Source organism: Ictalurus punctatus, chromosome 8 (genome assembly GCF_001660625.3).
Source record: "Ictalurus punctatus breed USDA103 chromosome 8, Coco_2.0, whole genome shotgun sequence".
Classification (NCBI taxonomy): Eukaryota; Metazoa; Chordata; class Actinopteri; order Siluriformes; family Ictaluridae; genus Ictalurus; species Ictalurus punctatus.
The window spans coordinates 13,974,593-14,001,908 of record NC_030423.2 but is presented as its reverse complement, the minus strand read 5'-3'; the positions used below and the strand labels follow the sequence as shown (position 1 = coordinate 14,001,908).

The 27,316-nt window shown below is 35.1% G+C and overlaps 1 protein-coding gene across 3 annotated transcripts in view; it reads left to right on the top strand.

Annotated features, from left to right (window-relative positions):
- klhl4 (kelch-like family member 4) overlaps positions 1-26,132 on the top strand; it is a 40,707-nt gene extending 14,575 nt beyond the window's left edge. For 2 of the 3 annotated variants that reach the window (XM_053682123.1, XM_017474085.2), the window contains exons 2-11: positions 11,354-11,521; positions 12,699-12,835; positions 13,374-13,570; positions 15,146-15,358; positions 16,734-16,920; positions 17,601-17,825; positions 19,888-20,050; positions 23,067-23,279; positions 24,220-24,391; positions 24,891-26,132. In XM_053682123.1, coding sequence (XP_053538098.1) covers positions 11,379-11,521; positions 12,699-12,835; positions 13,374-13,570; positions 15,146-15,358; positions 16,734-16,920; positions 17,601-17,825; positions 19,888-20,050; positions 23,067-23,279; positions 24,220-24,391; positions 24,891-24,950 — 1,710 coding nt within the window. In that variant the 5' untranslated portion in view covers positions 11,354-11,378 and the 3' untranslated portion in view covers positions 24,951-26,132. Of the gene's footprint in view, positions 1-11,353; positions 11,522-12,698; positions 12,836-13,373; positions 13,571-15,145; positions 15,359-16,733; positions 16,921-17,600; positions 17,826-18,214; positions 18,298-19,887; positions 20,051-23,066; positions 23,280-24,219; positions 24,392-24,890 lie in introns of those variants that run through there. The other variant, XM_017474086.3, reaches the window with a different exon arrangement.
- The last annotated feature ends 1,184 nt before the right edge of the window (positions 26,133-27,316 follow it).

The following is a 27,316-nucleotide window of genomic DNA, read 5'->3' as shown; positions in this document are numbered from 1 at the left end:
CAAGTTCAATGAAGTAAAATATTCTAGGAGAGGTGTACAACATTTTTCAATCATAGTATGATGCCTCTATAGCAAGTGCCACAACAGTGATTTAAAATGTTGCTGTACTGCATAGTAACTACTCTGTCATGGAGCAAAATATTCAGAAAATCAACTTCAGTTATGCCTGAGAATGAGCTTTAACCTGGTTTGGTTTAATTAAGAAATTATAACTGTTGTTGTGATATATCAATCTGGCTGCTTGAATAAATACAGAAACCTACAATTAATTTGTAGAAGGACTGAGATGAGAGAAGGTTTTTTTCTTCTTTTTTTTGTACTGTTTTCCTGATAAAACACTTTGGTTCTGTGGTTCACTGTATGAATAATCATATAGGTAAGATTTGATTGCAATGAGTAATCTTAAATAAGGCGCCATAAAGCATGAAAAGCAATGGAATGAAGACATATGTTATGAGTAAAAGTGTTGTGCTCTTTTTAAAAGCTAATGTTTAGCTGGGTTCAAATGTATGTCACTTTTTCCCTTTGGATAGTTATTGTTGTGAATAAGGCTCATCTAAAGTAGATATGCCTGTGCTTTCATTCAGAGCTAATATTGCAAACTATGGACGCTATATACCACTCCAAACGTCCCACATAGCTGTGTATATTAGTCACTATGAATTGCACTTCATAGGGATTTTTTTTTTTAACTTACATGCAATTTTCTTATTTTTCACAGGAGGTGTATATAGATCTTTACTCTAATGTAGTATACACAATTGTCATAGTTTTCATAAGAAGTACCTATAATGTCCCATGTTCAGTATATCTAAATTGTGCATACTGCATGTGCATATTTATGTACACGTTTTAATTTAAAACCTTAACTTTAAAACCCTTTAAACCCTAGTCACTTGCAATGCAGCTGCTACACAAATTACTGATGCATCAGGACTTCTTGTCATTTGAATTTAATATGCTAATCCCAAAACAATAAATCCTGCTGCAGTCATGGCTCCATGTTAAATCAATTTAGAAATTTTTTCCACATGTCCGTTAGCCTCGACCTAATAGGCAGCTGCTTAGACTGTAATATCAGAAAGACATAACATGCACATGTATTAGACAGCTGACTTCATTTTGGTTTAGCGAATATATGAGGACATTAAAACTCCTTATTTAACTTGATTGTATATTGGAAATCTTTCAGCCATGAGAATATTTTTTTCCAATTTGTACATATTCAGCAGTTACATAGAGGCATGGACACATAATTTATCAATATAAATAAATAAAATAAAATAAAATAAAATAAAAACCTCTAGATGTGAAACATAAGAGAATTACAGGTTTTACAGTTGAAAAAAGCAATGAACTGCCTTAGAGACAGGCTCAGTAGATGGATACCTTGAAAAATCCTTTCATCTTTTTACCCATCTGGCATGGGGTACTGCCTGAGGTTGTTTTCAAAACATGCACTCTGCAGTGCAGATGTAGACTACTCACCACCAGTAGTATCTTTTTTTGCTTCTCAAAGTATTATACAAATTATTATTAGTTATATACATAGCAATTTTATATTACATAGTAATTTTGTATATAACTAAATTGAAGCAACTGACATTTTCTAAACAGTAGTTCGTATCCACAATTTCAAGTAATGAATTGTCAGTAAAGAAACATGTTAATTATGGAGGTTTTACTCAACTTGACTTGGACTCTTTAGACACTTGTCTAGTTACCAATTCTACACCTGCAAATTCTGGTCACAGGACTGTGGAACTGGGGTATGCATTTTACATAAGCGCATCTTTTCTAAAAAGCCATTTGTAAAAACAGCAGCTTCAGTACACTGATATAGCACCCTCAGTGTAATGTCAAGGTCTATAGAGTCTTTATTTGTCTGTAAGAACAGACAACAAAAGAGCAGAAAAGAGTCTGATTGTATAGAACCAGCAGACCTTGACAATATCATTACTGCATAATTTTACCTTTTTTAATCTCCTTATACAAACGCAATTTTCCAAAATGTGACAAGAAACTAAATTTGAGTGAAAATCCAACTTTAGAAGAAGGATGCAAATTTAAAACAAAGATACTTTTGAACTATTATTCATCCAAGGCACAAATTATGGTTATATGACCTATATATAGCTAGGATGTATGCTGAGACGATGTTATTTTATTACTATAGCAGAGGCAATTTTCATGTTGTCTTGGGCATAAAGGAATCCACATTGGTTTCTATAGCTTGATACAGTCATAATCCTGTACTACAAAAAATATGGGTAAAAAATATAGGCAATATCCAAGGATGAGTTTGTCCAGGATCAGATATAATGGGCATACTCTATACATCTAACACTGTAGCTCATTTGATTGTGATCACAGTAAATCAGCTAATCAAAAAAAAAAAAAAAAAAGATTAAAATCAAAAATAGGACAGATACTAGGCTATATTGATATGTATGTGAAAATGCATTCTGAGAATCATAACTCCCCTGGAATGGCATTTTATGGCAGCATTCAATTCACTTTCATCAAACAAGACAGAATCTTTTTATTTCAGCCCATACTGACAGACAAAAGATAATGAAAAAATGCCTCCTGGAACACAGAGCTTTCTTTGAATGCTGATGAATAGAATTATCTCTACAACATGCTATCTGATCTGAATGAAAATAATTCTTTGAGCATAAATCCTAGGGATTCTATAAATACTGATTTCATCTAAAAGAGAGCTTGAGCCCTTCTGTACACAACACATCTGGCTTTAAAGCACAGCAGGAAAATGATCTGGAGGAATATGCACCCAGTCTGGGTGATAAAGATTTTCTGTAACACACTGCCGTGAGGTGCTGCAGATAGGTATAATCCTCTTATAAAAGTAGCCTATGTTCATCATCTTCTAGGTTCTCTATTTTTACTATATATTTTTGAACTTGTGATTTGTCTTTCAGGCAGACAAGATAGTTTATTGAGTTCCACTTTATTCATAATCTAATCATACACCTTTTGTGTTTCATTTATCTCTTCATGTTAGTAATAAGCAATAGTGTAGACTTTACTGACATAAACATAAAACCCCTTGTGTTGTGACAGTATGGAAAATGCAAAAAACAAACAAAAAGAGTAAATTGAAAATTCAATTCACCCTGTACTATATTGAAAACAAATTATTAACACATTATTTGATGTTTTACTTTGTGAATTTAATTTATTTTTGAAAATATACACTCATTTCAAATCTGATGATTGCAACACAATAGTTGGATTATTTACCATTGTGTAACAACACCTTTTCTTTTAGTAACACTTATTAAGCATTTGGGCACTGAAGACACCAGGTCATTACGTTTAGCAAGCTGAGTTTTCCCCCATTCATCCATTATGCATTTCTTCAGCTGCACAGCTGTACGGGGCCTTTGTTGCTTTATTTTGCGCTTCATAATGCACCACACATTCTCAGTCTGAGACAGGTCAGGACTGCAGGCAGGCCATACTAGCACCCACACTCTCTGCTTATGCAATCATGCGCTTGTAATCTGGGCAGAATGTGGTTTGGCGTTGCCCTGCTCTGGGTGGCAGAATATGTTGCTCCAAAATGTGTCTATATATATTTCTGCATTAACGGTGCCCTCACAAATGTGCAAGTTACCCATGCCATGGGCACTGACACACCCCCATATCATGACAGATGCTAGCTTTTGGACCTGACACTGATAACAGCTTGGATGGTCCTTTTCCTCTATGGCCCGGAGAACACGACGGCTGTTTTGTCCAAAAAGTATTTGAAATTTTGACTCGTCGGACCTACTGTCCATCTCAGATGAGACCGAGTCCAGAGAAGTCGGCGGCGTTTCTGGACCGTGTTGATGTATTGTATGGCTTCTGCTTTGCATAGTAAAGACTTAACTTGCATCTGTGGATGCAGCGGTGAATGATGTTGACTGACAAAGATTAGCCAAAGTATTCCTGAGCCCATATCAGGATATCCATCACAGACTCATGATGGTTTTTAAGACAGTGACGTCTGAGGGATCAGAGATCACGAGCATTCAGAAGTGGTTTTCGGCCTTGCCCTTTACTCACCGAGATTTGACCAGATTCCTTGAATCTTTTAACTATATTGTGCACTGTAGAAGGTGAAATGCCCAAAATCCTACCGATTTGTCTTTGGGGAATGTTCTTCTCAAAGTGTTGGATTATTAGTTGACACATCTGTTGGCAGATTGGCGGGCCAACCTGATGTTTAAACCCATTGATGTTTAAAAATAAAGTTTACCTTCACAAAACCGTGCAGTTGATTAGGTAAAACATGAAATACCTAAAAAATATATCTAAAAAATTCATACATTTTTTAAAAATACAAGTCAAAGTACATTTACAAATCACTTCTCTTTGTTTTTATTAGCATTTTCAATACTGTCTCAACTTTTTTGGAATTGGGGTTGTACATTTTTTTTTTTTTTACTAGTATGCCCAATCTGTGGTCTTAATAATAATACTTGCAAGCATTCTGACTTCTGACAAAACTGGTATGTACCTTTGAAAGTAGAGCATGCTTAAAAACATATGCCAAAGGCATGTTTTTGATATTATGAGAAGTAATATCAGTATGGGGCTATTTTCAGTATTTGACTAACATGCAAGTGGCAATTTCTGAAGGCTCAAACTAATCTATGTTTAAAGCAGAAGACTGCACTGAAAACAGTCTTATGAAAAGATACAAAAGTTAAGGCTAGTGTTTGAGCAGGGTTAGCATTCATACCGTTTCTTAAGTATGAAATAAAATGAAACCCAACCACATTACTTTTATTCATATACTTTTATTCATATTGTACTAGTGTACAAATTTGTACTTGTTCTCATGCAAAATTCCCATGCACTACTAAAGGAAATTTGTAAAATGAACATGCTTTAAAATAATTAAGCGAAACCTGAACAGTTATTGAACAGTAATCTAGGGAAGTATTTTGCAAACAATTTTCAAATCTGCAATTGCATTTCCTAATTGTGGATGCATGAATTGTGACATAATGCAAATGAAAATGCAAATTGTGTATTACCGTTTGTGTTTTCATTTACACGAACGTACAGTGTCTGCCAAATTTCAAATGGAAACGCAAAGTCCATTTGCAATTGCACTTCCCATGTCTTACGAATTATGGTCCTGTCATATCAAAATAGCAATAGCAATTAACCCGTTTGCTATTTCACTTCCTTGGAATCGCATACGGAGTCTGCCAAAATTCAAATGGAATATCAAATGATGCCTTGCACAGAAACCTGTCAATCAGTGTTGGGGGTGGGAGTATACTATGGGGTGTTTTTGCATGTGGAAGTGACGTCAGTCACAGTCAATCACATTTTAGAGTGCCTTGGGGTTGTACATGGTCATAATAAAGCATCTGTGGTTTAAAGTTTTTTGCTGGGATGTAATTTTAACTGTAACAAATTGCCCATAAAACTAGCCAGTTTCGACAAGCAAGCATTACAGCAAAAATAGACTCGGCGCCGAAATGATAGTGGCACTCCTGCTTCTGCTACGCGCTGCCTGCCGTCTTGGTGTGCAGTGTGAATGCTCTAACCTTTTAGCATGGGTGCTGAAAACACGCTGCTTCTTCTCTGCTCACGCATCCAGTGTGGAACAGGCCTTAGGCTCATGGAAGTTGACTTTTAAACAACTTTTCTTTCATATTGTGTAGAATAAGCAGCATGTTTTTCATAGATACAGGACCTTACTTAACAAAAAATATGGTGACAAGAATATAATTTTCATTTAAAATTTTATTGAGGATTCACTTGGTTACAAAAAATTACCAGGGATATTACTGCTATAGTGTGCCTTTTCTACACTAAATTAATGCCATAGTGTGCCTTTTCTACACCAAATTATTACCATAATGTGCCTTTTCTACACCACATAATTGTCATAGTGTGCCTTTTCTACACTAAATTACTACCGTAATGTGCCTTTTCTATACTAAATTAATGCCATAGTGTACCTTTACTACACTAAATTACTACGATACTGTGCCTTTTCTACACTAAATTACAACCATAGTGTGCCTTTTGTACACCACATTATTGCCATAGTGTGCCTTTTCTACACCACATTATTGTCATAGTGTGCCTTTTCTACACTAAATTAATGCCATAGTGTACCTTTACTACACTAAATTACTACCATAGTGTGCCTTTTCTATGCTAAATTATTACCATAGTGTGCCTTTTCTACACTAAGTTACTACCATAGTGTGCCTTTTCTATGCTAAATTATTGCCATAGTGTGCCTTTTCTACACTAAATTACTACCATAGTGTGCCTTTTCTATACTAAATTACTACCGTAATGTACCTTTTCTACACTAAATTAATGCCATAGTGTACCTTTACAACACTGAATTACTACCATAGTGTGCCTGTTCTACACCACATTATTGTCATAGTGTGCCTTTTCTACACTAAATTACTACCTTAATGTGCCTTTTCTACACTAAATTACTACCATAGTGTGCCTTTCTATGCTAAATTATTGCCATAGTGTGACTTTTCTACAACACATTATTGCCATAGTGTGTCTTTTCTACACTGCATTATTGCCATAGTTTGCCTTTTCTACACTAAATTACTACTATAGTGTGCCTTTTCTACACTAGATTACTACCATAGTGTGCCTTTTCTATACTAAATTATTGTCATAGTGTGCCTTTTCTACACTAAATTAATGCCATAGTGTACCTTTACTACACTAAATTACTACCAGTGTGCCTTTTCTACACTAAATTACTACCATAGTGTGCCTTTTCTACACCACATTATTGCCATAGTGTGACTTTCTACACCACATTATTGCCATATTGTACCTTTTCTACACTAAATTATTGCCATTGTGTGCCTTTTCTATACTAAATTATTGCCATAGTGTGACTTTTCTACACCAAATTATTGACATAATGTGCCTTTTCTACACCACATAAATGTCAATGTGCCTTTTCTACACTAAATTACTACCGTAATGTGCCTTTTCTACACTAAATTAATGCCATAGTGTACCTTTACTGCACTAAATTACTACGATACGTTGCCTTTTCTACACTAAATTACTACCATAGTGTGCCTTTTCTATACTAAATTATTGCCATAGTGTGCCTTTTCTACACTACATTATTGCCATAGTGTGCCTTTTCTATACTCAATTACTACCATAATGTGCCTTTTCTATACTAAATTAATGCCATAGTGTACCTTTACTACACTAAATTACTACGATACTGTGCCTTTTCTACACTAAATTACTACCATAGTGTGCCTTTTCTACACCACATTATTGCCATAGTGTGCCTTTTCTATACTAAATTATTGCCATAGTGTACCTTTACTTCACTAAATTATTACGATAGTGGGCCTTTTCTACACTAAATTACTACTGTAATGTGCCTTTTCTACACTAAATTAATGCCATAGTGTACCTTTATAACACTGAATTACTACCATAGTGTGCCTTTTCTACACCACATTATTGCCATAGTGTGCCTTTTCTACACTAAATTACTACCTTAATGTGCCTTTTCTACACTAAATTAATGCCATAGTGTGCCTTTTCTTCATTAAATTATTGCCATGGTGTGCCTTTTGTTTTCTTTTTAAACTAAATTAATGTCATAGTGTATATTTTCTATCCTACATTAGTACCAGGGTGTCTCTTCTGCTCTACATTAGTACCTTAGTGTAAATTTTCTGCTCTACATTCGTACCATAATTTTCCTTTTCTGTTCTACATTAATACCGTTGTACCTTTTCAACTCTTATTAAAACTATAGTGTAAATTTTCTGCTACACATTAATGCCATAGTGTGCCTTTTCTGTTCTACACTAATGCCAGGTTGTACCTTTTATGTTCTACATTAATACCAGTCTGCTTTCTCTGCTCTACATTAATACCATAGTGTACCTTTTCTATTCACACCCACATTTCCTTAGCATATAAAAGAAAAAGACTTTTACATATTACTTTAGTTTCATCAACTATGCTGTGCATATGCTGGCATTAATATTTCAGTTTGTATGTTATGACACACTAGAGAGCAGTGTGTTATGAGTCTAATATTACCTGTAAACCAGGGTAATTAAGTAATATTTGCTTGCTAGCTTTATTTAAAAGCATGTGGAAATAAACTGAGCTACATAATTAATTTTGAAATTAAACTAATGGATCTATCCATTTATTCGTTTTGTGACATATATATATATAACTAGAACTTGTATAGGATAAAATTCGAATTTAAGCCAAGTAAATATTCTAGAGGTTCATAACTGTCTCATATTGTATGACATATTAACCAAGAGTGTTCGAAGGACATGGATAATATGTTTGTTAAACATTGTTACCCGAACTTGATCCACTTTTGTTGCAATGGGATGCACTGTCCTTCATAAAGTAAAGCCTAGGGAGAACGTAAATGTTTCCCGCAAATTTATGGTCTCTGAGAGATTAATACAAAAGCAATTGTGTTCCCAGATAGTGGGAGACATAAAAAAGTCCTTTTTGCGTTCCTTGAAGCTGGCAATAAAGAAATGCATATCTCTTGTTTACAACCACCACCTTATACCACCTTATTTTTTATTCAGCAAACACAGCATTATTCCAGTGATAACAGCAGGACAATAAATTACCCATATATTTAATGTAACAAGAAATAACTCAGTTAAGTGCATATTAAGGTATATCAGAATGGCATACATTACAAGATGTTTCAGTATTGGAGGAATCTTCTGAAAAACTGATGTTACTCTTCTGTGTGTGATATTAAATACAGAGCAAGTGAACAGAGCAGCAAAAATTACATTCAGTCTAAGCAGTTCTGAAATGTCCTTTGTACCTAAGCAAATGTTATACGTTACCTTTGCTTAAGGTGAAAGGGAATTGCTCACTATGAAATTATTAAATGTTTAGTCAAGCAGCTATGTGATATGTGATATGAATGATGATCACTTTAACTAAAACAGCAGTTAAATCCTTTTCAGCACAAGGAGACCAGATCACAGGGAGTAATTGTTTCCGCTAAAAATACAGAGGGTGTGAACTCTGTAATCAAGCTAATTTGAGCTGCAATGTGCTTGAGGTAAAAAATAAATAAAAAAATTAAATAAAAAAAAGCTGAATTATGATGGCAGTACACATGTGCCCTTTAAGGCTAGGACACTGCTTCAAGTACCAGCTCTCTAGTTAAGAGTCATAGTTCGTAAGGTCATTGATTCCACAAAACAGCCTTCAGTGAGATTTATTATGTAATTACATCTTTAGTACCAGAATATAATATAGGGACCATGTTCTTATGTTTTACTGGGGTGGTTCATATTTCTTTTTGGGTAGTGTAGCAGTATAATGTTGATAAAAGTAACACATTAGACATGGAATTACTTAACATAACCACACAATATTGGTATAACAATAGGGATTAGATTTTATAGACCATCCTTATTATTACTGTTTAGTCAATCAAAACAAAACAATAAGTAGATAATCCAAGAGTGCTCTTTGACATCAGTTTTGCAGTCCAAAAGACATTTAATTAAGGAATAAAACATGCCATGGCATGCAGTTGTATGAAAATATTCAACGACTGAGTGATATGATGCCATTACCATCCTGAAGTTGATGTAATGTTGTGGAATGTCCACGAGATACATTAGTTTGTGTTATCATTTAAGCCTTGACACATATAAACAGTCATTCCCTCACAAGCCTCTTTTTTTTCTCTATCTTGAATTAAATAAGACAAAAAGTGCTTGGTAGCATGTCACTGTCTTAAAGACCTTCCTGTGTTAAAAATCTCATAGAAAGGTTTATAATAATAATAATAATAATAATAATAATAATAATAATAATAATAAACTTTATTTTTATCATATCAATAATTGCACACATTTTAACCCATTTACATGGAGCATCTACCACACATGTCCCTGTTTAAATTGCTACTATATAAACAACAACGTATTACAACAAACACATTAATATAAACCTTGCTGTCGGCACTACTGTCTGAGCTGTGATGTTAAAAAATTAATAAACACTATCTGACAAATCAGAATCCAGCATTCAACAGCTCTGTGTTATAAATATTTTTACCATACTTTTTCCAGGCAACAGGCCTTTAGAAAGAAGACCATACTTTGGACTAGTTAAATGTCAGTGATGGATTTGCTCCATGAAGGGCACCAAAATAACAGTTTAGGATTGTTTGCCATGGGTCTGAAGGATTACTGAGATGCTCCACAGTAGCATGTAATCTACCGGTCTGCAGGGAGAGTAGCTCAGAATTAACATGATCACAGTGCTGGGAAGAAGCCAGATTCCATGCTGGGCCCATGTCTATCCACAAGAAGAATGTTTTTAATTTTTTTTTTTTTTATGGTAAGCTGCCCCCTTGGTATATTATGCTTCTCAATCCACTTATTTACAGAGTTCATCTCTAATGGTTTTAATTTAAAGTGTGAAGGACAAGTGGGATGTTCTAAGTGGGATGTGCTAAGGAAAAAAAAAAATGCATTTACCTGCTTGGCACTGACTACACATGTACAACATCCCTTTGTTAAACACCACACTTTAGGTGTGTGCACAATACACAAATCCCACACTTAAAATTCATTATCCACGCTTCACTTGCAAGTACAGAGATCCATAACTGTTATAGATTACACATCAAGGTGTGCAATAATAATTCTTAGCAATAATAATTCTTAAATAAGTCTTAGCCACCTTTTGTTTAGTACAAACTTTGTTATAGAGGTTTATTTTATGACTTCTACATTATCGGGTCAGAACAAAAATATTTTAGATTTCCAAACATTAGTTCTCCAGTACAAAATTAAATGTTACAGAAAAAAATATATTTGTATGTCAGTAAAGAAAACAGCATATTATGTAAGAGACGACGTTTCAGACAAAAAAAAAAAAAAAAACATAATGAAGGCTGCTTGGTTTTTTATGCAAAAATAAGAAGCAATTGCAAAATTAAAATTCTCCAGAAGAACTGTGGCTGGTTCTACAATATGATCAGTAAAACATACCAGCTAATTTCCTTATAAAATTGCACAAATAGTCCCTGAGACTACTATCTTTTAAAGCAAAGGGTCATCACACCAGATATTGACTTTGTTTCATTTATCACTGTTTACTGCTCTTTACAATATATATATATATATATATATATATATATATATATATATATATATTACATTTAATTTTATTATTTTTGATGGCATCTTTGCTCTAGACTTTTCACAGTACTGTATATTACTAGATTCACTGTGTGTCCTCTTATGACCTGGGACTGAACCTCTCATCTTCTGGTTCTTCACAGGTTGACTCTGAGTAGTTACTCTAGGATGAGCTCCAATTGTTCAGATGAGTTTTTCCAGGCCACGAACCACGCGGAACAGACCTTCCGGAAGATGGAGACTTACCTGCAGCACAAGCAGCTGTGTGATGTGCTTTTGATAGCTGGCGATCACAAGATCCCTGCACATAGGTAAATACTCTCCCAGCCAAATTGAAACTCCCACACATGATTGAAAGAGGTCTGTAAAAGAGATATAATACTGAATGTCACATTTGCCCTGAGAATTTTTTAATGGCATTTGGCCAATGGTTTTTTATGCCTATAACATACTTTGTCACCTCAATTTTAAGAGACCATGAATACATTTCACCAAAATGATTTGGAAATATTTTTTATGTAATTTTAATAATGCCTAGGTTATCTATGTTGGGTAAGGAGCCAGTTTAACAAAGTCTGTGGTGAAAACAGTCAGTCTAAAGATTTAACTTGCTAATTAAGTGTAATTTCCTCAAACAGTGAATATCACTCTTTGATCAAGTCATAGCAAAACAAACAGAACCATATTCAAAGTTTGTAATCAGATACAATTTTCAAAATGTCTACAATGCACCTGTGGCACAATCAGGATGAAATCTTTAAAAGCAATTTTTTCCATTTTCACTTTTTTGGAGTAATCAGACATTAAAATGCTAGAACTTCTTCAACTACATCTGGTTGAAGTTCATGCATAAGAAAAATTTTTCAGCCACACATAAATACAGGTGGCTTAGTGGTTAGCATGTTCGCCTTACACCTCCAGGGTCCGGGGTTCGTGTCCCGCTGGGGCCATGCGTGTGCGGAGTTTGCATGTTCTCCCCCATGTTACTCCGGTTTCCTCCCCCAGTCCAAAAACATGCATGGTAGGCTGATTGGTGTGTCTAAAGTGTCTGTAGTGTATGAATGAGTGTCTATGTGATGTGATGGTTGTACCCAGGGTGTACCCAACCTTGTGCCTGATGCTGCCTGGCTCCAGGTTCCCTGTGACCCTGAAAAGGAGTAAGTGGTAGAGGATGGATGGATAATTATCTGCTTATAAATGTTTCCCTTGCATACACATAGTGCCTGTTTTCTGATGTACACAGTAGGAAAATACATTTAGGCTCGCCCAGTGACTGAATGTGTCAATGAACTCAATCAAGGTATTGCCAGCTCTGCATGGCATAAGCTGGTTAAACAAAAAACCTAACAAACATATAGTGTGTGATTAATGTCTCCCTCAAAGAGCAAGATACAGAGAAGTAGTAATTTTATGTGGACAGCTACAGAGAGAGAAAAAAAACTGGACATTAATTTAATATGTGGTTTTGTATTCTTTTCTTAATGACAGGCTTGTTTTAAGTGCAGTTTCAGACTACTTTGCTGCCATGTTCACCAACAATGTGCGGGAGGCAAAACAGGATGAGATCAAAATGGAAGGTGTTGATCCGGATGCACTGAGATCATTAGTTCATTTTGCATACACTGGTTAGTATGTAGTATCTGTTATATATATATATATATATATATATATATATATATATATATATATATATATATATATATATATATATATACACACAGTATCTCACAAAAGTGAGTACACCCCTTGCTACAATGTAAAGTAGTGAGTGTACAGCTTGTGTAACAGTGTAAATTTGCTGTCCCCTCAAAATAACTCAACACACAGCCATTAATGTCTAAACTGCTGGCAACAAAAACAAGATAAACAAGATAAACTTATTTGGTTCAGTGTTGTCACATGAAAAGACATAATCAAATATTTACAAAAATGTGAGGGGTGGACTCACTTTTGTGAGATACTGTATATAATAAACAACTTATACTGTATTATACATTATTTAGATTTATTTTACCTCTATAAAGCAGTGTACTTAAAAATTTCAAAGCCACCTTTTTTTTTACCTTGTGGTTGCATCCTCTCCCACAAAGCTTCTAGCATTATGTGAGTCAAAAAAATCCTCAGTTGAAAGGATTTCTGAGATTTTTTCCTTCAACTTTATAGGTGTACTTGAGCTAAAGGAAGAGACAATTGAGAGCCTATTAGCCGCAGCATGTCTTCTCCAGCTCTCGCAAGTTATTGAGGTCTGCTGCAATTTTTTAATGAAACAACTTCACCCATCCAACTGCCTGGGGATCCGCTCATTTGCTGATGCTCAAGGATGCATGGATCTGCTGAATGTGGCACACAACTACACCATGGTAGGACTGGCACTATTGTTGAAATACCTAAAAGGCTATTTAAAGGACGTGAAATGTACATATCTTTTTAAAACAAAAAGTTAAATGCTAGCCTATTGTTGTTTTATTCTACAATTTAATTTTTAACATTTTCCATGCTAGGTAACTTGTGCATAAACAAACTTTTTTAAGCTCATGTATTTAATGCTTTAAAAGCATAATCATTATTTTTCCATAATTTACTTTTCCACTAAGTTGGGATGGTATAGTATGTGTATGCAGGCCTCCTGATGTTTTCAAATATAGAACAAAGCTACTTTGTTCAAAAACAAGCAAACAGCAACAACAAAAAAACAACCCCTACATAACACATTTAGTATTCTCCCGGGCTTCAGGACCCACCACACACATTTGTCTGATGGCATACCACTACCAAAGTGCGGAAACAACTTAGGAGGATGACTGTTATCTCCTGAAGGACATCTGCACAGGCCGTTTACACAGTGCTTCCGAGATCAGTGAGGTTAATCTAATCAGAGAGCACAAGCAGGGAAACTTCCTTTTCAATCACTTCCCTAATGGACAGGGGGCGAACAGAGCTTCCTGCTTCATCATCCTTTGTGTTCAGATTAAAAAAGTTCTATTTTGATGAGCTTGTTTTTATCCTTTCCCTGTGCAATCCTGACATCCTGTTTCTTTGTGTAACACTGTCAGTGTGTCAGTAACCTAAGCACTATGCGACTCTGTGGCTCGATGAGAGCTGTCATTGGCATTTAGTTGTCTCAGACCAGGCAGAAAAGTGTCAGTATGTTTGCTGTGTGCATGAAAATAATAGAAATATTTAATGGCCACTTATTGATGATAGGAAATGTCTAATTTCACACAATCAAGTCAATGCCTCATTAGGTAATTTTCCTAATAGTATAATTATAGTTATACCACTCTTAATTCTTGGTAATTACTGAATAACATGTATTAAGATAAACAACTGTATAATAAGCCCGGAAATATGAGGTTAACCAACCATACCACACATGTGTCAACAGCTTTTGTACCAGATTAATCTGTTTTTAACTCAATGTTGCAAACACTTACAGTACATCTACCAGTATTAATATGTTCAACTGTCTGTGATTATTATCTCGCTTTGGAGATGAAAAACAAACACCAACAGAAGTAGGACCATATGAAGGAATGGCTAAAAAAATCAAAAGCTCTAAAAGCCCACCAATTGTTCTCCATTACACATAAAAAAAAATCACAACAGATGCACATTTAATGCAATTTTTCAAAATAGTTTTATCGGACATTCAAAGCAACAATCAGGCAAAGCATTAAATATCAGGCCATTAGACTCACATTAAACCAGTTGTTAGCGCTGAAGGAGATCCTTACAGATTATGAGCAGATAAACAGTAGGGCTCCTACATCATACAGTAGAACAATATGAATGTAATGGAAAACAGTTGAGGATAAATCATGACTTAGTGAGGTTCGGTGCAAGATACAGTATATTTACAAGGCATTTGATTTTTAATTGGACAGTACTGCTACAGTGCACGGATCTTTTCTAATTAGACCACATTAATCTTTCAGGAACACTTTTTAGAAGTCATTCAGAACCAGGAGTTTCTCTTACTTCCTACAACGGAAATAGTCAAGCTACTGTCCAGTGATGACATCAATGTTCCAGACGAAGAGACCATTTTCCAGGCACTGATGATGTGGGTGCGCTATGATGTGCAGCGTCGGCAAAAAGATCTAGGATTATTACTCGCCTACATACGCCTACCCCTTCTGCCGCCTCAGGTTTGCTTATGACACACCATCAGACCCTGTGATCTGTGGAGCAGCACTTGATTTAATGCAATCACTTAGTATTATGAAAAAAATTTTTTGTTGAAAATGTTTTGGAATCAAAATTAATTTAAGTGCTTGTAATGTTACAAAATCACTTGCTGGGATTATTTTGACAGGGACGGCTGAAATAAATGTGCTTGTAGGGCCAAGATTAAAAGACATCAATATAAAATTTCATTTTTGTCATCCACATCACATTATTCACTGTTAACAAGTACCTTAACACAGATCATTTTGGCTTATTTTATGGCTCAACCAATGGTCATAACAAAAATACACAGAATGGTATGAAGTGAGGCTGATTTCTTTCTAACCAACACTGTAGAATCACACAGCCTATCAGTGACAGTCATGTCAGGTGATTACACAGAATGAACCATTCCATAGATTTGATCTCCATTTGGGCTTTGCTTAACAAATCCGTCATCAGCATATGTGAGAAGGTGCATGTGAAATACAGTTGCAGGTGTGGATGATTCACTCTAGCATCCTTTGTTGGATCATAAATTGGATTATTTACTCTATCATCATTTTCCCCCCAAACTGCCATTGGATGAGAAAATAAAAGTAGACTATATGGCCATAGGTTTGTGGACACCTGACCATCACACTCAGGTGACTTGTGCTTTTTGAACATCCCATTCCAGATTTAGTCCCCCCTTTGCTATTATAATAACCTCCACTCTTCTAGGAAGGCTTTCCACTAGATTTTGGAGCGTGGCTATGGGGCTTTTCTCATTTAGCCACAAGAGCATTAGTGAGGGTGGGCACTGATGTTGGGTGAAAAGGCCTGGTAGGCAGTTGGCGTTCCAATTCATCCCAAAGATGTTCAGTGGGGTTGAGGTCAGGGCTCTGTGCAGGCCACTTGATTTTTTCCATTCCAACATTGGCAAACCATGTCTTCATGGACCTTGCTTTGTGCACTAGGGCATTGCTATGCTGGAACATGTTTAGGCTAGCTTTCTTACCACACATTGTCCAATCAACCTACAAATTACACAAAAAGACACAAAGTATTTTAGTTTGAATGAAAGGGTTACAACTTTTGTGTTAGAAATCATGAATGAAGCTGTGTGTAATAGTTCGCTTAACATCATTGTTATTAGGTCAACAATCAGACTTTGTAATATAATGCATTGCTCAACACTAATAATTTTACTGATAAACTAGTGATAAATATTAGATTTTAGTCCTATCATCTAATATAATAAGCAGATGTCTCTGTATTTAGAAATTATAATATGAAGAAAAAAATGTTAATGGCTTATATAACCATATTTTTTTTAATGTTGAGAGATATACCATTATGCATGTTATGTTGTAGCTTCTTGCTGACTTGGAAAACAATAAGATGTTTTCTGAAGATCTGGAATGTCAAAAGCTACTGATGGAGGCCATGAAGTACCATTTGTTGCCAGAGCGTCGGCCGATGCTACAGAGTCCCAGGACCAAACCACGCAAGTCCACTGTAGGGGCACTCTATGCAGTAGGAGGCATGGATGCTACAAAAGGTAGAAAATCAGTTTTTTATTGTTCATACAGTGATGTACTGTTAAAGACCATATGGCAGGAAATCTTGCAAGATTGTGAGATCAATAAAGCCTTTAAATTAATTTATATATCTTTATAGATGCATTTATGCATCTGTAGGACTAAAAGTCATAAAATTAAAATGTTTCTTTTTTTCACTTGAATTTTGCTGGTTGCTGTATCACAAAGTTGGAAAAAGATCTAACATAACATTTATCTTGGTTTCAATGTTTACATTACAAATTAACAAAGGTGTGTAGACCTTTCATATACACTGTATTTACCTTTTATATGCACTGTATTTATTTATTTTTTTTAGGAAAATAGAACTGAATTTTACACTAACTTTATGTTGAAAATTAATTGCGGCAAACAATTACTAATACTGAAATACTGATTCTGCTTGGAATTAATATTACATTTCATTTTTACATGAATTTTATTCCTTTTTTAGTTCTACAGATGCAGCTTTACTAGAGAACCTGATTTATATGCTGTTAGTCTATAAAGGTTTCATTTAGACCTCTTTACCTGCTGCTAATGAAGAAAAAACACTTGAATTTGAAAAGTATAATATTTGAGAGTCAAATACAAAAATCTATTTATAAATTATTTTAGAAATCCACGATTATGGTACTTAACTAAGAAACTGTGCTTTTAGGTTCTACAACAATAGAGAAGTATGATCTTCGCACTAATACATGGATCCAGGTTGGCATAATGAATGGTCGGAGGCTTCAATTCGGTGTAGCAGTCATCGATAACAAGCTCTATGTGGTAGGGGGAAGGGATGGCCTCAAGACATCCAATACGGTGGAGTGCTATGATCCACTCACTAAAGTGTGGTCCAACATGCCTCCTATGTCAACCCACAGACATGGACTAGGTACATCCTCTTTCTCTAATGTTTTCTTCCTATCATTTAATTACAATTTCACACATATTTTGACATCAGTTGTGTGATGGGAAATGGATTTGCTGTACTCAATAAAAGGCCTTGCAATCCAATTATTGAGCTTGTACAACATTTCTGTGGGCAGGGAACATAGTTTCTTCCTTATTTTCCAGCACCATGTATCTTCCTCAAATTTAAGTATGTGACAGCCTGGAAAAGCCTTTCACATTCTCAAATTCTGACATATTCTATTACGTATATTTCTGAAAATTACAACTGACAGCTGGTGTCTGATTGCAAACTGAACTGATTAGCCTTATGCTCCTTTCACTATGTCACATAACAACATGATCAAAGCATTACATTTATTACATTTTTAGGCAGACTGACTGCATTTACGGCTACATTTGGCAAACTGGCCCCTTGTCTGATGTCATCTCTGTAGGAAGACAGCAAGGACAAGGTTTGAAAGTAACCAAAATAAAAACTTTTTTTTTTTTTTCTTCAAATAAAGATGTCAAAGTACAGTATATTATTGGCAGGTAAACTCTATTTTGGTCAAAGTCCAATTTTTCATTTTTGGCTGTTCTCTAGAATTCATTTAAAGTGATATACAATGGGCTTTCTTAAGCCACCTCACAAGTGTCTTCCTATATGTTTACTCAATGTTGTCTATAAAACATAACCACCGATGGTTAACATAAAAATTTGTTGATGAACAGACAAATAGCCCCAAAAGGTGTGAAATCTTGAAAATAAGTGATTTATAATTTTAGGCCTCTCTGCTGCTTATGAGACAAATTGTAATTACAGTGAAACCACTGGCATGCTTTCTGACTGTTCCAACTGACATCCTCTGTTCAAACTGGTGTGGCTCATGAGCTGTCGAGCTTAGCAGCTGTGTCCCACCTGGGGTGGAGCTAATTTCCGGACCAGAATAATGTAAACAGAAGCCGGAAATTTATAAACAAGCCAAATCCATTACATAATACTATTGTGAATAGAATTTTAAGGTATGTTAAATTTTGCGATTGTTTTAGGCCTCGAAAGACATTTAAACACTACAAACACACTTACATAAAAATCTAATAATTCTAACAGCCTAGAGAAGACCAGGGAAAATTGTGTAACATGTCACAATATCAGTGAACAAATAAGTATATATTAATATATGAATAATGTATTAAGCTCTATGTGTATTTACAACATAACTAACAAAATAACATATGGTTCAATATATAGTACAGACTGGATGGACCAGTGGATCAATAGAATAATCTGACAGATTCTGACTAATAAACACATTTTAATCTCAAGATAACTTGTGCAGAGTAAGGAAATGAACACAGGAGATGCAACCTTTTTAAGAGACCACATCAATTTTCATAATGGCACTAGAGGCACATGATTAAGACCACTCCATTTGCTTGTCTGTGTACATAAATCTGGTGAATGTACAATTTACTACCAGTATATACTAATACACTCACACTAGTAAACAAATCCAATAAGGGTACACATCTAACGTACCTGACACAAATCAGCTGATGCCAACATAGTGAACAGCTGACAAGAAAATATTCGTCAAAAACATGGCAGGCAATTTTGTAAGAAAATTGACTGCAGTGTTCTTCAGTGGAATTTACAGCACTTGCATAAAACAGGTGGTCTTCACTACAGTGCAATATTACAGCCAATTCAAAATGGAGGTCAAAGGACATCTTATATGCCAAGAGCCAAAAAGCAACAGCTGGAGATTTATTACAGAAGCACGAGGGACCTTTCTGCAGTGGAGGCGGCAAGATGCTGCATGAATACTTAATGGTGCTCCTCAGGGCCAGCCACTGGGCAATCTATTCAGCTCCTGGTGCTTTGTTTAAGAGAGAACCTTTTGATTCTTATCTCAATTAATGCAATGGCGGTCTCATTTAAATGTTGCCATTTTTGTAGCTCTGCTTATAATAAATGGGATCTGCTGAGAGATAATATTAAGGTGATACATACTATTAGAGGAAACAAAATAACATGCTCTTTCTTTCTTTCATTTGAAAAGGGATCGCTGTCCTGGAAGGGCCTATGTATGCGGTGGGAGGGCATGATGGATGGAGCTATCTGAACACAGTTGAGAGGTGGGACCCCCAAGCAAGACAGTGGAATTATGTGGCCAGTATGTCCACTCCTCGCAGCACAGTAGGAGTCACTGCTCTCAACGGAAAGTAAGCCATTTTCTCTTTAATCTTCCTTTTGCAGATCCACAATATTTTTTGCAAATATTTCACATGTAATGTTACAACTTAACACTTGCACAGATTTAAGATTTGTTGACTGGCAGATTATTTGAATAAATGTTTCAGGAAAGATGCATAGTTCCACAGTTCAGGGATGCAACCTAATATGAATACATTATTTGAAAGGAACAGACAATGTGTTTTAAAAATATACAATTACGGATAAGAATAGGAAGCACACTATTATTTAAAAAAAATTTTTTTTTTAGAAAGCTTCCCAGAAAGGTTTACAAGAGCTGTGCACTGCGACTTGGATCCCCTGGGATGCAACAAAAGTGTCAAGCGAGCAGGAAGTGACAGTGCTCACATTTTTATCTCTAGGTTCATATGCAATAAAAAAAAAAAATGTTTAGACCACACCCACTTTAAATCCAAATATACATACAAATACAAATATTTGGAGTGCATATACAGACACAGAGTGGCACTGTATTACAGCCTAGCATTTATTATCCACTATATTGTGAGCATGATTACAAGTTATGATTAACAGTACAAGTACATTTTGCCACTTACGGACAGAATACACTATTAAAATGCCCTACTGTGCTAAACACCTGCTTTGTATGAACATGTTCACTAAAACACTAATCTATTTAATGTAACACATCTTTATGTTACAGTATAAGAACAGAAAATATAAGGGTACCCATGATTTTCTACAGAGCATTGCTTGATTTATTAGTGCCATCTGAACCCTCTCATAATGACAAAACCTACTATAGCTATCAATAACAATATTCAATGTATTCAATGCTCTGGAATGTCTCACCACCATAATAAGCTCTGAGACCAGAGAGTCTCCAGTGCCTTTTACATTAGAGTCACTTTCAATGTTCAGCTCAAAAAGAACTCCAAGAAAACAAACAAAAAAAATGGAGGTCAGACTGGTATTTGTCCTTGTGGAGGAAAACAGCTGCACATCTTACAGAGAACACTGACTGACAAAACCTAGGGCATTTTTGAATTCAGGGGGAAAACCCAACCCTGAAGCTACCATTTCAGTCTTGTGGCCTACATTTCAAAATGATTCATTATGTGCTCTTTCTAATACTGAATTGTTAAAAACATGACATATGACAGTTGTTATGAAATGGCTTTGTATTTTAAGCATAAATTAACCCCTTAAACTCTTAGGTTATGATTAAGTTAATCATATTAAAGCTGATTATACACAAATTACTGTAAATTACCCTCTAGCTACAGTGACACTAATAAATAAGGCATGTAGTGATAAGCATGAAGAATGTAAATCTGAACCCAGCACTGGGCATATTTGTGATGTGCTTTAAAGTTGTGGAACATCGCCATTAATAAGACAAAAATGCAGTGTGTCAGTGTTACACAGAGACAGAAAAATGCAGAGATAGGTACACATATTTGTAATGCAATTCATATACTTAAAGTCAGATAAATATAAATTTAATATACCACCACATTTGCCATAGTTAAGAATCTATCTTTTTTTGTCACTGAGATATAGAGTATGCAAACAGATTATTTACACCCATTTAATTAAATAAAGAGATCACTCACCATTAGTTGAGTTCTGATGTTTTCACATATCCATATTATTGGTGCTTATTCTTTGCTCACTTCTGACACATATTTTACTAAATGTTTACAATCCTTATCCTGTGGCAGCAGATTTCACGTTAAGTACTCTGCAGGTGCTTAGCTACCCTCTGTCAAACATTAGCTCTAATCCTTTTATTTATTTTACTTGGTAAATTGAACACATTTATACCATGTGTACCTCCGGAGAGGGATTACAATAAGGACTAAAGCCACTGCAAACCATGTATGGTAGTCCAGTTCACTCACCTAGTCTTGGCCTACTTCTAAGCTAGGCTCCTAACGGAAAAGTCCACCTTGAAAAAATAAATAAATAAACAAACTATGTTTATAGTGAAATATTTGTGATGTGCTTAGATATTCTGATACTAATTTGTTGGTTGGTGCTGTATTTTCATTATTCCCCTAAATTACTTGTTGTGTGCCACACTGATGTCACAAATGGTCCATTGTTTAGCAGGTTCAGTGGTGTTTAATAGGAGGAAATAACGTCGACAATCTAAAACATAGGGTAGAATGGTCAGGTTTTTCTGTAACTCCTAAAACCAAAACAACAACAATTTCTATTCTGACTCACCATGTCAAATTAGAAGAATGTCACATGTCACTTAGAAGTATTGGAGACAGCAAACTTTGGACTCAAAGTTCCAAGAATGCAATGCAGGTATACAATGCAGTTGTGCTGACTTAGTCACTTACGAGATGACAAGCATGGTGTTGATGGCAGTATTAGCATGAAGGTTTTGAGCTGGACAGACTACAGGACTAAAGCACTGCTGCATCACTCTCTTTAGGTAGCAATGAAGCAGTTGTTAAATCCCACTGGCACCACTCTCAGCTGGTAGCCGAATGTCATTGTGGGTAATGTTAACCATTAATCAAAGAAAATAGATCAACATGTCTAGGAAAGAGGCTTAAACTAAAAAAAAAAGGTCCACTGAATACCACTGTAGATTGATCACCTGCCACTGTAGATCACACATTCAGAGTGGAGACTGTCAGGACTCTGCTTATATTCATATAGTGGACTATCCTGCAATTAAAGCCACAGCTGAATTGAAAATTAACATCAAATCAGCCTTTGTGTTTAGAACAGTTCAATTTAAATTACCAGCTGTTTTTCGTATAAACTTTAAGCAAAATTCTCCCAAACTCTTTTGGTGGCAGGTTGAGGCTTGAGGTTGTCACTTGGTAAAGCCACCTTTGAGGCTGGCCAGACCTGTCATTACAGTGTATTATACTGTGAAGTGTGTACTCTATATTTAATATGTAATAATCGATTCATGGAGTATATTAATATTCCGTTTTGGCATAAAGCTTTAGCCATTGTAATGATTTTGAATCTCTTATCTCAACTCCATTGTTTTAGGCTGTTTGCGGTGGGTGGACGTGACGGCAGCTCGTGCCTCCGCTCCATGGAATGTTTTGATCCCCACACTAACAAATGGAGCACGTGCGCACCAATGGCGAAGCGGAGAGGAGGAGTGGGCGTGGCCACCTACAACGGCTTTCTGTACGCTGTCGGCGGCCATGACGCACCAGCTTCAAACCACTGCTCTCGCCTCTCTGACTGTGTGGAGAGGTAAAAAGTAGTAGCAAAACAGCAGTTACCTTACCGCCGTGGAATGGGACGCTTGGAGATCTGATAAACTGACTCCATCCTCCCCCTGCTGGTCATACAGAGGAACTGCACGACTGAAGTTAGGTTTAGGTTTAGGTGCAGGCATAGCATTAGTTAGCTGCTTTAATAATCATTATTATTATACCAATTATTATAAGCATTATGATAGGTTCTCATAGGGATAGTCAAATAAATTTGTTTCTTAATATGAACTGTTTACATTATCACTGCCAACTAATCGTTTTCTTGTTTTGGAGTGTGGGGCATGTTCAAACACTTATGCTGAGTGGACTGCGCATGTCTGGGCTGGACGTGCGTTTGTGTGTGCACATTATTAACTTAAAGGCCATTATTACTTTATTAATATTTATTATTATTATTATTATTATTATTATTATTATTATTATTATTATTATTATTGACTCCCTGATCATTATTAGAATAAATATTCACATTATATAATATTTTTATTTATAAATAGTGACTAAAAACAAACTATTATGAATGCAATTGTTATATAATATTTTGAAATCAAAATATTTATTGCTATAATTAATAATGAATATCTGATCATCATCAAGAATTTTTAATAATAACGATATGCTAATATCAACAAACTTCCATGTTATCTAAATATTTATTTATACTTTTATCCATAACTAATAATTAATAACACACTATTATGATTGTTATTCTTATGCTTCTATGTAAGGTAACTTTGAAGAACTATAACTCTGAAAGTATTTACTAGAAGGGGTACAAAAATTTTGGTGGTGCTTTCTATAATGCTGCTTGTCTCAAAGTCGCACAGACATAAATCTGTGAGTAAGGAATAAAAATGGAAAAAAAAAATTTTTGCTTTCAAGTTGGATTTCAAAATCTTTCTTTGCTGTTGTGGTAGGTATGACCAAAAAACAGACACGTGGACCATGGTGTCGTCCCTCAGTGTTCCACGTGACGCAGTGGGAGTGTGTTTGCTTGGTGACAAGCTATATGCAGTAGGTGGATACGATGGCCAATCCTATCTAAACAGCGTAGAGTCCTATGATGCACAGAATAACGAATGGACCGAGGTAATTTTGATCGATGCTACATTGTATACTGTTTTGGCTTTTAGCACATATCTGGCCTAATTCAATTTTGTTTTATTTATTTTATAGGGTGTGTTAATTTCACACCTTATTTTTTAAAAAGAAGCCTCTTTAATATAATGTTGTTGGTACTTGAACCCCCTTGAAAAGTATACTCTGGATGTTCTCGCAGCAGTCAGATGACCAACAGGCACTGAGAGGAAGTGAAAGGCTTTCCTTTTATTGAGTACTTTTTTCCATCATGCCTCAATAGCAGTGAACAAACTCTGACTTAACCCTTCAGTCATTCATCGAGAATGTGTTAACCTCTCATTCACCCAGTGAGCATGTGTTATGCCTCAACACTTAGACACATTGTCCGTCTAAGAAAGACCTGCAGTAGAAAGGGATAATGCAAGTGGAAGCAAGGTGGAAGGGTGCATTCAGTACAGTCACACTTGTGGATATTGGCCATTAACCTCTGTCTCTTTTGCTGTTTTAGGAGGTGCCGTTGAACATTGGCAGAGCTGGGGCCTGTGTGGTGGTGGTGAAATTACCTTGAGCATTCAGGCAATGGTCTTACAGGAGACACACCAGCAGTGAAAAACAAACAACTTATGGAATTTTTAATTTTAGTGGGTTTTTTTTTGCTTGGGTAACAATAATGTGAAGGGCCTCCTTGTTGGGTATTGCCTAATAGCTGAGTATTGCAATAGTAGACACTAAAAATAAATGTGAATGTATCAAATCTCTGCATATAACACTTTACACTTTGAATTTAGAAATTAGAATTTCTTTCTTTTCCTTCTTCTTCTTTTTTTTTCCTTTTTTTTTTTTTTTACATATCTAAACCAATACATTCAAGAAAAGTATGATGTTTACCAGATTTGTTTTCATGTATACATTTTGTGTCATTATGTATTGATAACTTTCAGCAACCCAAAGTGAAATGCAGTTACAGAATAAGATAAATTGCAGATTTCTTTATTTAATTTCTGTGTTATAAGAAAAATAAATATTTTGACTCTTCGACAATGCTTTTAAAAACACTGTGAATACGTCTAGTTGTGAGCTTGCATCCAGTTGTGAGTTATTACACTCAAAAAAGGTTAGGAGATCATTCACACAAATGTTATACACTTTTTATGTAAGGCTAGACATAGCATGAAACTACTCAACAGACATTTTTAAAGAAGCTTTCAATAAAGTAGCTGCAAAGCACCAAAGTATCATGTGATAGTAGTCATTTTTAACTTTTAATGTTTACAAAATAGTGAATATACAAATATATCATATTGATATTTCACATTAATGTATAGTTTTTGTAATTATGTCATGTATATATTTCCTGAATCAGTGTTATAAATGTATTTTATGATCATCTTTTTTTTTTTTTTTTTTTCTGGCATGCTGCTTGGGTATATTTGAATGCCACACTATAATGCTTTCATATGTTATCACATCCATTTCCAGAGGTCAACACTACTGTGTTTGGATTAAGGCAGTGTTTATATGTTTTGACCTCTTTCCATTGCCATGTAGGTGAATATTTCACAAGTGATACTGACGTAAAATTTCTGAATTAGAATTTAAACATACCCATAAAATGAGTTCTTGAAAATAATTTTTATTTGTACTTAGTGATTTGCTATTTGTAACCATCAAGATTTCCAGATACATGTATTTTACTTTTCATCATTTTATATAGCATGTAATCATGAATAAAATCTTTTCTCCCTCTTTATCTACATTTCTTCCTCTCTGATAATTTCAGTGACCGTCTGCACATTCTGCTGTGTCCAAGACCTCACAAAACATGCTTTTGACACATGCCACAGCAGCATATCATTACACTATATGTCCATGAGTCTAAAAGCGGGGTCCATGAATCATAGTTAGGTTGTCTGTGATAGTTTTTTGTTACAAAATTTTGTTACAGTGGAAATCATAACCCACCATTATCACGGTTATTATATTTATTATTGAGGTTCTATAGTTATTAACCTATTTGACTAGACTCTTGAATTGAATGTTTTTATCTAAACTTCAACAAGTAAAAAAACAATGAATATAATGACAATTTAAATAAAATATGTCTAAGCAGGCTACAGATTTATTGTTATTATTATTATTATTATTATTATTATTATTATTATTATTATTAATAATAATAATAATAATAATAATAATAATAGTAGTAGTAGCTAAAGGGGTTTCTATATGTGAACCCTATTGTGATGCTTGTGATCTTTGAATCAGATCATTCTGATCTGAACAGTCTACTTCAGTCTACTTAGACACAGTAGCAAACAGAAATTTTGCTAAATACTGTCCTCTAATGGAAACATGTTGTAAAACAGGTTCGGAGACTTGGAGACTAAAAACCGAATGTAGCATTAGAATACCCAAAAGAAACTACACCAGTTACAATAATGTAGCAAAGTGCATAATTGATCTGATGTTATAGTATTGACTGTGTGCTCAAATGCCATTGGGTTGTAATTAAGACTAAATCCATATTCAATTACAGTATTTTTGATCAGTCATTGTTATTGTGGATCACTCATACACATAGGCCACTTTAAATATGTAAATATTATAGCTAGTGCAATGCAGGACTATTAACAATGCATTCAAGATATTGGCCATTTGGTAGTTCCTAATAATCCTAATCCATCTCTCTTAGGCTGAGTTTTATTGGCCCTGTGAGAAACTTGTGGAACAAAACAAGCACAATAAGCCACTGTCCCTTAACCTTTAAAAAGTTTTATGATTTATTTGTTGATATTTTCAAATGTCAGCAGATGAAACTGATGTGACTGACCTGCCGAAGGAGCCAGTGAGATGGCCAACATGCAAAGACAGCTTGTGGTAAAATGGCTAGATTGCAGTTGCAGGCTTTGTTCTTCACAGATGACAAGAGGAAAT